General features: G+C 43.6%; 4 protein-coding genes across 4 annotated transcripts; 3 read left to right on the top strand and 1 right to left on the bottom strand.

Annotated features, from left to right (window-relative positions):
- Positions 1-297: 297 nt before the first annotated feature.
- On the top strand, positions 298-3,195 carry I203_105684 (uncharacterized protein; the record flags this gene model as incomplete). The annotated part of the gene is made up of 5 exons (XM_019144836.1): positions 298-676; positions 761-948; positions 1,015-1,432; positions 1,515-2,640; positions 2,799-3,195. 5 exons carry the CDS (start codon positions 298-300, stop codon positions 3,193-3,195), a joined length of 2,508 nt encoding a protein of 835 aa, XP_019006171.1.
- A 1,310-nt stretch (positions 3,196-4,505) lies between these two features.
- On the top strand, positions 4,506-6,357 carry I203_105685 (uncharacterized protein; the record flags this gene model as incomplete). The annotated part of the gene is made up of 9 exons (XM_019144837.1): positions 4,506-4,586; positions 4,669-4,811; positions 4,894-5,062; positions 5,140-5,213; positions 5,298-5,440; positions 5,522-5,612; positions 5,705-5,769; positions 5,842-6,161; positions 6,241-6,357. 9 exons carry the CDS (start codon positions 4,506-4,508, stop codon positions 6,355-6,357), a joined length of 1,203 nt encoding a protein of 400 aa, XP_019006172.1.
- Positions 6,358-6,886: 529 nt separating this feature from the next.
- I203_105686 (uncharacterized protein) lies at positions 6,887-9,677 on the bottom strand (the record flags this gene model as incomplete). Its single annotated transcript, XM_019144838.1, has 13 exons — positions 6,887-7,356; positions 7,526-7,677; positions 7,772-7,861; positions 7,921-8,004; positions 8,065-8,140; positions 8,193-8,301; positions 8,362-8,454; positions 8,513-8,654; positions 8,715-8,741; positions 8,814-8,925; positions 8,987-9,061; positions 9,133-9,250; positions 9,345-9,677. The coding sequence occupies 13 exons, from the start codon at positions 9,675-9,677 to the stop codon at positions 6,887-6,889; spliced, it is 1,881 nt and encodes a 626-aa protein (XP_019006173.1).
- A 1,101-nt stretch (positions 9,678-10,778) lies between these two features.
- I203_105687 (uncharacterized protein) lies at positions 10,779-12,854 on the top strand (the record flags this gene model as incomplete). The annotated part of the gene is made up of 7 exons (XM_019144839.1): positions 10,779-10,803; positions 10,881-11,083; positions 11,163-11,467; positions 11,536-11,683; positions 11,742-11,849; positions 11,902-12,240; positions 12,330-12,854. The coding sequence occupies 7 exons, from the start codon at positions 10,779-10,781 to the stop codon at positions 12,852-12,854; spliced, it is 1,653 nt and encodes a 550-aa protein (XP_019006174.1).
- Positions 12,855-12,864: the final 10 nt, after the last annotated feature.

The following is a 12,864-nucleotide window of genomic DNA, read 5'->3' on the forward strand; positions in this document are numbered from 1 at the left end:
TGGTGTGTACTCGTATGGTGATTCGGATTTGATTCCGTTCGAGTGTGATCGGCCCCAGACCGGCATGGCAGGTGACAGCGACTTTGATTTGAACTGACTGAATGGATAAGGATTCATGACAAACCCATTCAATGAGATCGCCTTTCATCCATCTCACCGATCAACAACCATCGACTCGTTTGCTTGCTGTCTACTGCTGGGCCCTACTCACCCAAACCTCTGCCCTGCTGGACTCCTAACACTTGTTTCTTGTTCCGTCCTTGTCGTTGATCGACTGTGAACATCCCCCAAATCACAATGTCTTCCAAATCCCCATCTCAACCTACACGACCGTCAACCCTCCCCTTGATACCCCAACAACCACATTGGACAAGACCGCCACCTTCTCCACCATCACATACCCCCTTGACCTCATCATTTCCTCGAGATGCTACACTAGCGCTATCATCGCTATCAATCAGTCAGCAGCCTATACCGCTACCTACACCTTCCCCTGGCCCACTCGGGTCAACCCAAACATCCACTAAGAACGGTAACACTCTAAGTCCACCTACACCCGCGCCCAGTCCGAGCCCAGCGGATAGAAGGGCATTCAGACAAGATGAAAGCTCGGACGAAGAAATGGTAGGGCAAATGTGGAAAGGGAAAGGTAAGGGTAAACAGAGCGATGTGCGAGGTGAGTCAGACCTTCGCTCGTACCATCATGCCACCATGATCTTGAAAAATTGATCCTTCATTCTGTTATTCATATTGTACTCAGACCCTCAAGGACTCTTACATTCCTTCACTACTTTATCACCGTCTCAACGATTCACCTTTCTAAATTCATTGATTGGTGAATTGAGGTTAAACGAGGCGTTGGTCGTATCACGTAAGATCGAGCCCCTGTTGAGACGTGATTTCCTAAGAGAATTACCAGCAGAATTGGCATTGCATTGTCTGAGCTTCGTAAGTGATGCATCATGCCTATCCTATCAATACGCATTAGCTAATATGTATGGTGTCCCATTGCAGGTTGATGAGCCTAGAACTCTAGCTCGAGCAGCTCAAGTATCAAATTACTGGAACCAACTATTACAAGATGAACAAACGTGGAAAGACTTATTTGATAGACACAATTTCCCTAATCCCCCTCCACCAACTTCTTTCTTCAATAGTAATAGACCTTCGATCGGTATAAGAAGAAGAAGTACTCAGACGTCCGGTTCTTTTCCTACTACCAGTAATGTCAAAAATTCCAGCATAGTAGCAGTGGCTGTTGCGCAGACGCCAGATGGATCCCATTCTCAATCGTATATCAAAAGAGCGACACCTTTCGGATTTGAAAGAAGGGTATTGAACTTGGCTAGTAGTAGTACCACTTTGGCCTCGAGGTTGAAGGAAAAGGAAAATGGCACATTCAAAAATAGATTTAAGAATGCTTATCTGACGGGTAAGTAGGATTTCTTCCTATAAGCAGGCATCGCAAGGTCAGGGAGGTAAGGACCCAGACTGATTCTCTCAATAACCTATAGAATCGAACTGGCTATCTGGTGGTCGAAAATTGGCCAATCACATATCGACCGACGACGCAGTAGTGACGACGCTCTGTTTCGACGATTCGCACATCGTCGTCGGAATGGCAAACAACAAGATTCACGTATTTGATGCAGTCACTGGAACGTACCTGCGATCATTACTGGGACATAGACAAGGTGTCTGGGCAATGGTTTTGGTATCTGCTTCTCCCAACGGGGAAGAATCAGATGAAGATGAATCTCAAGATCTTCTGGGTGGCAGTGGGAATAACAACAATACGACATATACCTGGACAAAAGCTTCAGATACTTATAGGGATAATGGTCAATCTAGAAGATCATCTTTCGCTGGTGGACCTACGACCGAACGTCATCCACCTTTATCCACATCTTCTTCTGCAGGTTCATTTGCTTTCGGTCTGAATTCCAATTTACCAGGCGGTATCTTCGCCAATAATCAGATATCAGATTATCAGTATCAACCTATCAGACCGAACACCGCTATGGGCTTTTCATCCACCAACTCATCTTCCCATAACAATCATAATGGATTAATGGGATTGGGTATTGGTGGCAATGAACATAAAAGCTACTCAAATGCCGAATCTTGTACCTACAAAGACGGGGGAGGAGAAGGTAAGAAGCAGCGATCGAGTGATCCCTGCGGATGTGCAAGAGGGTGGAAGGGAAATAAAAACAATCTGGTGGTTTCGGCAGGATGCGACAAAGAAGTGAAAGTGTGGAATTTAGATACAGGAGAATTGATTCATTCGATGAGAGGTCATAGATCTACTATAAGATGTTTGAAAGTACTTGATCGAAGACCCATTGCCATCTCGGGATCAAGAGATCATACACTTAGAGTATGGGATATTGAGAATGGTTTCCTCTTACATGTTTTGGAAGGACATGATGAATCTGTACGTTGCGTCGAGATAGCTGGGAATAAAGCTGTATCTGGAAGTTACGATTACACGTCCAAAATATGGGATCTGGATACGGGCGAGTGTCTCCATACCCTCAGAGGACATTATCACCAGATATACTCGGTCGCATTTGATGGGCAGACCGTGATTACGGGTAGTTTGGATAGTACGATCAGGGTGTGGAGTGGAGCCACTGGGTGAGTGTCATTGTGATTAAAAGAACCATTTTTTCGAAATGTCCATTCCTACTTCTATCTTTGTGAAATTCCTTATACCATACGACACTCGATCTGGTTTACCAGTCTATCCACGTTACATATCAAAGCGTACACTTAGCTAATCCTCCATCTTACAGTGAATGCCTAGCCCTTCTTCAAGGTCATACCGCTCTCGTCGGTCAACTACAACTCTCCTCCAACCGCCTCATCACAGGTGGATCAGACGGCAGAGTCATCATATTCGACCTCAACAACTTGTCGACCCTCCACCGTCTATGCGCGCATGACAATTCCGTGACGTGTCTCCAATTCAACGATAAATTCATAGTGTCCGGTGGGAATGACGGCAGAGTGAAACTATGGGATGTCAAGTCCGGTAGGTTCATTAGGGAACTTACTAGACCTTGTGATGCTGTTTGGAGGATTGGGTTCAGGTCCGATCGAGTGGTATTGCTCTGTCAGAGGGAGGGCAGAACGTGTTTGGAAGTAATTAGTTTTAGACCTGGTGAAGGGGAGAGTAGTAGGTCCAGATAGACTGTTCCGAGATCGCATATAATGCGCATCTGGAAGGGACGTTATAGATGATTTGTTTGATCGTTATTGTTCGTTTTGTGTCTCTTGGTATTCGGAACTGTCTTGGTGGACTTGTTAAACTTTTGTACTGATCTATATACTGGTATGTTGTTGTTCTTCCTGTTACGTCTAGTTGGACATGTACTGTACTTTTCTATCCTGTTAGACCCCCGATGGCTTACGCTGGGAGTCATACTGTGGCAAGATGCGCTTCAAAAAGATTCCGAGTACACTTGATAAACTCCGTTTGAAGGGATCTGCTTCCGAGGACGATCTGTGGATCCGATCATGCCATGTGATGATTGTATACCCAAATACTACCTTTGTGTTTGTTTGTCAAAAGGTTCCACTCACATTAGCGTGAGAAAGATTGGAGGTGGGACCGTTGAATGACATGGACAGACAAACACACAAATCAACATAAATTGTACCTTAGAGGTACGTTGATACCAAATATCATTGTTAGTCAAGGTGATCCGAAAGTCCGATCATCAGGTCCACCTTGCTCAAGTCACTTGGCCGAAGATAAGGAAAGCAATACTCGCCTTTGAAGAAGGGAACAATAAAGTTACCCTTTGAGTCAGATAATATTCATTCACACATTGGATTCACACGACACGTGCGCCTTTTGATCTTCGATATGGCTTATCTCGCCGATCAATCCGAGTGTATCTGAGCATGATTGTATATCTTTGCTCAATCACGCACACACAAGTAATCATGAGATGGTACTTTTCGCATAGATGCACCTGTTCATACTTACCAAATCTGAGATGCACCAACATGTCTCCATACACACACACACACACACACACACTAGGTACAGTGGTATGAGCTCGAAGGGCCCTTCGATCCGCCTATCTGATTCGAATTAGCTTTGGTCAGTGTGTACTCTGCACTTTGATCAACAATCAAATGCATCCCTTTCACACAATTTGTCTCTGTCTATATTCATCGATCCAAAGTGGATTTGTGTGGAAGGATCGAAATTTTGGATGGTATCAACGCCAGTTGGAAAGATCGGATGGGAAGGCGTACTTTGTATTATTGTACGAGTGCGAGTAACTGTATTTGTTAAAGGACGACGGAGCATCTTGGAGTAAGTGAGAATGAGATAGTATAAGATATATAAAGGGGTTACGATGAGGTATGCTCCCAATTACTTCATCCCATATCATTTCTCTTCCTCAAACTCAACCCTCCATTAACCCTCCCCTGTATCCTTACCAAACCTCTCCTAAGAATAGTGATAGTGATTGTAATTTCTCACGATGTCGGAATATGACGATTACCCAATCGACATCAACCAGATTATGTGGATGTCCCTAAGCTCTAACTCTGAGAAAGCTATCGTAAGTTCTTTCCTCGCTCTCTCTTCATTTCGATTCCTATGATTATCTAGCTGAATGTGTGATCTTGATCTCTTGATTTCAGTGGTGGAGCACTTTTGCTCTAGTGATCCAATCATTCATCATCAGTTCAATCATTTCCAAGACATTTCAATATTTCGAATATTTCAAGAAAACCGATAATGTGATTTTCCTATACTTCATAGGTTTAGGTACTGCTCTCAATGTGTGGGTGTATGGTCAATTGTCCTTTCCTTCGTGCAAAAAATAATAGCTAACCTGTTTGATGATTTGCGAAAAAATAATATAGCGGCACACTATGTGTTACTACCGCGGAGATGTACGAATTAATCTATTATGCGAAAAACGAATTTCATACGATATTCAGATTCATCTTCTTAGGTGATAACACGATTTTATTCCTTGGTGGGATATTCAACTTTACAGGTGGGATATACTATGCTTATAGAGTATGGAGGGTGAGTTAATATAAATCTTTACGTTATCAATGCAATCTTACATTCTGTATGTTTGGCTGATAGTTGAATTACTACAGATGTGTAATCGAGAATGGTGGGTCATACCTCCATTGGCCATCGGCCTATCAGGTCCATTCGGCGCATGTCTAGCGTAAGTTAAATGTTGTTATTCCTACAGTACCTTCCAATAGTCTGTTAAGCCAGATAGCTGAGTTATATCCCTGTTACAACACAGCGTCGTGGTGAAAGGATATCAATTACCAATCCTTATCCCAGAGAACCTGGCAAAGCTGGAACCTTATTTCGCCGATTTCGTCCACACAAACAAGATATGGGGAGGTATGACCTTAAGTATGGATGCTACGCTCTGTGTGACATGTGAGTTGAGTCGCCAGGCCCAGAATCAAATTAAGTTCTAGCAACTTTGGGATTGAATTGACTGTTTGTGTTTGTACGTAGTAACCCACTTATTGTTGAGATCGAAGGATAGTGTATTCGCAAATGAGACTAGATTGTTCCATCGATTGATCGCTTTGATGTATGAGTCCATGTAAGTGGGATTGCTTTACATACTTCAACTCAGATGATGATCCCAACGTTGGTAGATAGCTTGCTGATCCCATGACATGTAATCTAATATAGGTTCCCACCAGTCATTTTCCTGATTATCGCAGAAGCAAGTGGCAACATGGAAGGTGCACCGACTAGTAAGTTACGTTCCAAAGCACTTAGCTCATACTGTGAAACTGAATGCTGATTACTTTCCAATCCGTATATAGCCGATTGGAGGAAGTTCGTCGTCACTTGTACCCCATGTCTGTATTTCCATTCCGTCTTATCTGCCTTGGTCAGCCGACAGACCATTCGAGGTATACTTAATTCCAAACTCGCTTCGGAGGGTGTAAACGTCCTGTCAAATGGTACATCCGGAGGTGGAGGAAAGATGTATGCTTCTTCTTCTTATCCCTCACCTTCCACTTCAGCTCTAAACCACAAACAAAGCCAAAGTCAAACTCACGTCGAAGAAGGTGAAGGGTATGAGATGAAATCTGAAGCGGGGAGCGTGGTCACAATTCCAGGTCCGATGGTAAAGGTGAGAGTAAGCATCTTCATGTATTACTGTTAACAGTATAAGCACTTAGTATAGTGACTGATCGATTGTTGTACTCTTTCATCAGGTCGAGCAAAATTCGGCAATATCAGAACCTGATTCATACGCTTCCAATCATCCTCAACTTTCACCTTTGGGAGAATTCTCAACTACCAATAGAGATAGGTATAATCCACTTCATTAATCTAAGACTGTTGGTTCTCCACAACCAGGTCTTATCGGCCGATTTGATTCCATCTAATATATATATATATCTCAAAGAAACAGGAACTGGAGAAGGGGATCTCGAAGATAAGATGATAAAATGATAAGATGAATGAGAATGCGTAAATACTGTAAATACTGTAGAAATGTAATACAGGTAGAATCAAATGTTTGATAATTCACTTTTTTGTACCATCACACTTAATGTACTGTATATAATTTGTATATGACTTGCTGGTTCTCCTTATTCATGAATGTAGATGTGTTCGATATGATTGATCTGGGCTGAGGCAGATGTGAATTCTCATTGACATAGATATACATGATCTCAAAGAAGTCCACAAGCATGTTCAAGCAAAATAAGAAGATAAAATACGATTCCAAGATCTAATCGTAACAGGTCCAAAATGAAAAGAAAAGTTTACAAGAAATTCTGACCAATGTTCCATTCGGTAATACACATACTCCTCTCTCTGACCTATCCTCACTCCTGCGACTCAATCACTGATTCACGCGATACTCATCGGACTTTCACCTCTTGACATCCCTCCCAATCCACCATTTATCGAATTTCCATTCCCATTGTTTTCTTTCCAAAATTCGACTATATTACCATTCCCCACTGTAAGCCCATTCAAACCATTCAGGCCATTCAACTTCTTATTGACCAATCCCTGAATACCAGAAGTACGTTTTTTACTGAAGAACGATCTTTTCTTCCTTTTCGTTATTCCACATGGATCTTCATCTTCGTCATCCGATTGTCCATTCGCAATACCATTCGTCGACCTCTTATTACCATTCAACCTAGAAGGTAAAGTGCGTCTAGGTAGACCGTTCAATCCTCCCTGACGTCTATTTCGACCGGGTATAGAATAAGGCGAATCATCATGATCTGAATCACCATTCATTGGTATGTCTTCGTCATCCGAATCTTGGGGTGAATATCCACCGTGAAGCTGTTTCTCTTGCATGTTTTCTATAAGAGTGAGAAGAAATCAGCCAGGATTCGATTTCGAGATCACCACGGATCCACGTGAAGGACATAGAATCGTATGGATGAAGCAACGATTATAACAGTGGGTTTGAGGATTTCTGCTGAAGACCTTTGATCCCTGCGAAACCAAGAGAAAAGCTCATTTACTCACTCTTCAGACGAATCTCAATCTCATCATCTGGATCAACTTGATCATTGTCCTTTGTCAACCCTATAGCCTGGGAGATAGTCTGTGCAGGTACCTGACGCATCTGTACTGAGGGAGCATGTGGTAGGTTACGTAGATTCTCAATGACTTGAGTTCTATTTGGAAGTGGAATGTATCATCAGCACCTAAGAGCACCAGTTCGAAGTGACATAATGAAGCACATCTCAGTACTGAGAGCGGTTGACTTACCTGATTTTATCCAAATACTCAGATGGGTTGTGATCATCCGTATTATTGGGTAATACCTCTAATTTATATCTAGGTCCGTAGTATTCCATACTATATCACGTATATCAGCTATAACGAATGCCTTGCGGACTCTGAAGATGATGACTCACTATTGATTATACGGCAAATCCTCTGGTAAAGTCTTACCACACATAACAGCAGTCTCGTTCGTCCAAGCCCGTGCAACGTTTTTCCTGCAACTCATCTAATCAGCATATCTCGTTTGATGATTTTCACAAGCACGAGTCACTCACGTCGTGTATCCTCCTCCACCTAACATCATCACAGGCACTCCAAAACTCTTCACGAAGCTTGTACATTCCCCATGACCTGAATAATGCATGTGTGAGCTTCATATGCCATGATGCAAGAACCAGCTCACCTTTAAGTGTCAGATTGAATCCTCCCAGTTTATCACCTGACAAACTATCTGCTCCCATCTGCAAGATCACCGCGCTGGGTCGGAAGTAGTCCATGATATGTTGGATGACCTAGTCGTGCCGTCGCGTCAGCATCCTGATCAGATTGTAGGCTATCAACAATGCACTTACAGGCTTGAATATAGTATGATACGATTCATCCGTTATTCCATCTCTCAACGGCACGTTCACTGCGTATCCTTTACCTCTTTTCATACCCACATCCTATGAACAGATGTCAGTTTTCGTTCCTCTTCGCAGTGAACATGACAACTGGACTTACCCTAACATCACCTGTTCCAGGGAAGAACTCTCCGAATCTGTGGAAGGAGCAAGTCATGACTCTATCCGTAGTGTAGAAAGCTTCTTCGACTCCATCTCCATGATGCACATCAACATCTATGTATAGTACTCGGGGATGTATCCTGTTCAGAAGTAGATTAGCTGGACCATCCTTAAACCACGTTATCGGACAGCTGACACACCTCAATAGCTCCAGAATACCTAGCACACTACATACCATCCAAGCACATGTCAGTCAAGCAATCAGTCCAATCTGAGAGTGAAAGGGGTAGCTGGCTCACATGTCATTCACGTAGCAGAATCCACTAGCTTCAGTCTTTTTTGCGTGATGTAATCCTCCTGCCCAGTTGATCGCTATATCTGCGGCTCCAGAGTTAAGTCTTTCAGCACCACCTGAAATTCAGAATCATCAGTTATTGATCGTGACGATGTCATTGTTACCCGATTGGCTCACCCAATGAACCTCCCGCCGATATTGAACAGAATTCAAACAGTCCGTCAAACGCTGGACAATCCTCTCCTATCAGGCCTGTTCGTAGAAGGATTTTATAAATAAGTTACCCTTCTCTATACAGACGCGAAGACGAATCAGAAGCTTACATCTAACTCCGCCACCTGTCATAGCCTCCGCCGTTTCCGGCGTGACATTCTCCAGGAACTCGATATATTCGTCGGTATGAAAACGGGTCATTTGAGCTTTAGTAGCTCTTTGTGGTCTCTACCATCAATACGCATTTCATCAGCCATTAGTCCCCTTTCGTCTAAATTCGACAGGATGAGGATTTAAAATTGTTGGATTGGGTAATACTCACAAACACTTGCATATGTTTACTTCTCGAACCTGTCAAGCTATTCTTGATGAACTTGTGTTCCGGCACATGGTTTCCATTTCCATTACTGATTTCATCATTCATCTCTCTTTTCCCTTCTCCCTCTACATCAGGTGCATCTTCCTCCACTTCATCTGTCAGACCATAATTCACAATGAGGTTATGGGCCATACGTATCCGATGGGGTTTCATAGGATGCCCAAGATAATATGTGTAGTTCCCCACGTCCTGGTCATAGTAATAGGCGACTCGACGAGAAGGTTTATTGGATCCTGATCCTTCGCCAGCTGTTGCTGGGTCAGTAAGGGATGACATTTTGCGATATTCCGATGGGTTGGGTGTCTACAAAGTCGGATGTTGCTGTAGGAAGTAGTGGGTGCAGTGTACTAACAGAAAGGTTCATGGGATGAAGGAGGAAGATGGATCCGGGGTTGGATTGGATTGGGTTCAAAGTGGATGACAACAACGGACATCAGCCTGATCTCCGTTTTCCCGATAACCAAGTGTAAGTCACAGTACCGCTTATTTCCTTTTTCGGTAATCTCATCTCATCCTGTTTAGTCCCGCGATTCTGCGCTACTCATCTGCCCGAGTGATCCAATACGAGTATCCATTACATCCTCGACGCACCATCTACACTTGAAGGATCTGAGCTGCTATTGCAAGATACAACGAGACTGTCGGCTCTGTTCATATCATGGCAATTGCAATGGAGAACTGTATGGCAGAAGGGACGGCAGTTCCAGTCAGTACTAATTTAGGTATCGCTCGACTTCACCGGATTGAATCAACAACGTTGTTACAGTACATTCCATCGATCGCAGGCTTGAAGATTAGGGCGGATGAGATGGCGCAATAACAGGATATGATTCTCCTGGATGGAATGGCTCTCGGCACTGTTCCGCCCGGGGATGCAAACAGAGAGATGATGAAACAACCCAGAAAATGTCTGTGCGCATCGAATCCGAAATCTGGACTTGTCCTTTGGGAGGTCATAGCGAGGAAATACCACTCCACTCCACCACATGTTGACCCAATCAAAGGACAGTGGGCTCTTGATTGAATCTAACCTTCTTACCTCACCTCACCATCAGCCCGATATGATTTCATTGAGATTAATTAGATTGTTTCACATACAATCCATCTCGATCATCATCAACATCAACATCAACATGTCCTAAAGCCAATTCGGGAAAAGCGTCAAAGAGCCTGTGCCCCAAACCAAGACTAGGATACTTATATTCACACTCTAACATTCCTTACGTATCTCCAAGCACATTTATACGGATACAACCCCACCTCACCTTTGGCAAAACCAGGTCTATTGACCATCTGGTCCGAATGATGGTCATAACTTCTATGATCGAAGCTCAAGATCCTCAGTGACCAGCAATCCACACGAGGACACCTCCCAGCATGTCAGAAGTATTAGCCTATATGTGTGAGTGATCTCTCATTCATCGATCCTTGCCAGAAGCGCGGCTTGGGAGCCTGCTCACTCTGTCTTCATTCCCATAGCCGGCCCCTTCTTCTTGGGATTCGCCTTGGAAAGTTTCGGCATGGGAATAGTTCTGATCCTATCGATCAACTACTTTATGACTTTGGCATCTCAGCCTAAATCACCTCATGAATCATCTCGGACCCTCGGTGTCTGCCTAGTAGGCATAAGTCTGGTGCTTAACATCGTTCAGACAATCGTAGATCTCATAAGGGGATGGAACGTGAGTCTGGCAATCTTATCCTCTCACGTAGTTGTCTGTATATGAATACTGATATTGGTGGGATATGAATGACGATTAGATGTTCGCAACGAATTTTACCAATATCGCAGGATTCTTAACCTCCTCACCGTTGTTTTTCGTATCTCCTTTTCTAGGTCTAATCCAAACTACCATCACCCAATTATTCCTCTTACGCAGGATCACCTTGTTTATCTCTTCTTTAGACCTTTTATGGCCTAAGCTAGCACATCCACTCGTTAAAAACTTTTTCGCGTTGTCGGTCGGTATAGCGATCTTGGCGTGCTTTGTCTGTGGCACCATTAGTAGTGTGTTGGTATGGAAGAGTGGTAGTCTGATATCGCTGGGTTTACCAGGCAACACTGGGTAAGTCCAATGAACAAGCTTACCTCGCTATAGCTCGGCGGGTGACTGACGGAGTTATCGTTCTGTAGCTTCGCAAAAGCCGAATCAGTCTGGCTGGCAACATCGACTGCAGTGGATACGCTCTTATCTCTGGTGCTAAGTATCGAATTGTGGTGGGCAAGACAAAAATTAGGTATGCAAGGTGGTGTAATGAGGGAAATAGTGACTAGGTTGATCGTGAGTCATGCTGTCAAGTTTGGTAAATCTCAATCATCATTGACTATGCTTTTTACAGCTCGTGACTTGCCATGGTGGACTTGCTGTATCCGGCTTACAGCTGTCGTCATTACTACTATACAATTACTGGAGATATAACGCATTCTGCTACCTTCCCATCCTATTTGTAAGTCCTCATTCTGGGAAACATGGTATAAACTGAAGCGCTTTCGTCGTAGTTACCGAAAGTTTACAACATAACTCTGATCTTATCACTTTCCGTCCCTCATTCAACCGAAATTGCTCCAAATCCCTCACATATGTTTTCGTTACCTACCATATTAGATACCCAAGTACCCACCAATGAACCGAATAGACGGTTCACAAGTCCTTTACCCGACCACAATGCGGCAACGAGATCAAGGAACGGTATTGACAAACAACCTCAACATTCTGGTCAGATGGCTGAAAGACCAGATAAGAGACAATGGATCAGCTGGAGTGTTGGTGCCATTCCTTCCTCTTCATCTTCACAAATCAGAAATCGACATAGTATCTCTCAAAACCGTCGTTTTCAGGTAAGTCCGTCTTGATACTGGACCTCCACTATAACTTAAGGGACTAGCAGGGAAGTTATGTTAATACAGTATTCGATTTTGTAATATAGAGGTACTCGTACAACGAGCGATTCCGTGAGGAACGAGATCGACGACCGTCAGATCCTAATTCGTTATCACCACTGATACCTGAACAGTCTCAGCCTCAGCCTCAACCTAGCAATCCCCTCGCTTACACTCATGAATCATCTTTCTTACCTGATCATACCATCTTGCCTTCTCCTTCTCCATCCAGTATGACAGCCCAGCGGCATAGTGCCATCGTTACTCCTTCGAGTAGTCGTCCCTTGCAATCATCCTTTGATGTCTCTGCAATATATCCTCAACCAAATTCTTCGTTGTTTGATGTCGATCCCTTCCATTCGACAACTCATCGTAATCAACATCATCATTCACCAAATGAAAGTTCTCTCCCACAACAAGAGGACGAAGATGAGACGAGTTTGAAGGGTGTTCTCACATCGGGTGATCGAGATCAAAGACGAAGCGAAGGAGATAGACCGGTAACCTTTATGGATATTTTGGATACTGGACCGGATTCAGGCGAATACAGGGGAAATGAGAAGGACTTCTAAGAAATACGTA

The sequence above is a fragment of the Kwoniella mangroviensis genome (assembly GCF_000507465.2).
Source record: "Kwoniella mangroviensis CBS 8507 chromosome 1 map unlocalized Ctg02, whole genome shotgun sequence".
In the NCBI taxonomy this organism is placed as follows: Eukaryota; Fungi; Basidiomycota; class Tremellomycetes; order Tremellales; family Cryptococcaceae; genus Kwoniella; species Kwoniella mangrovensis.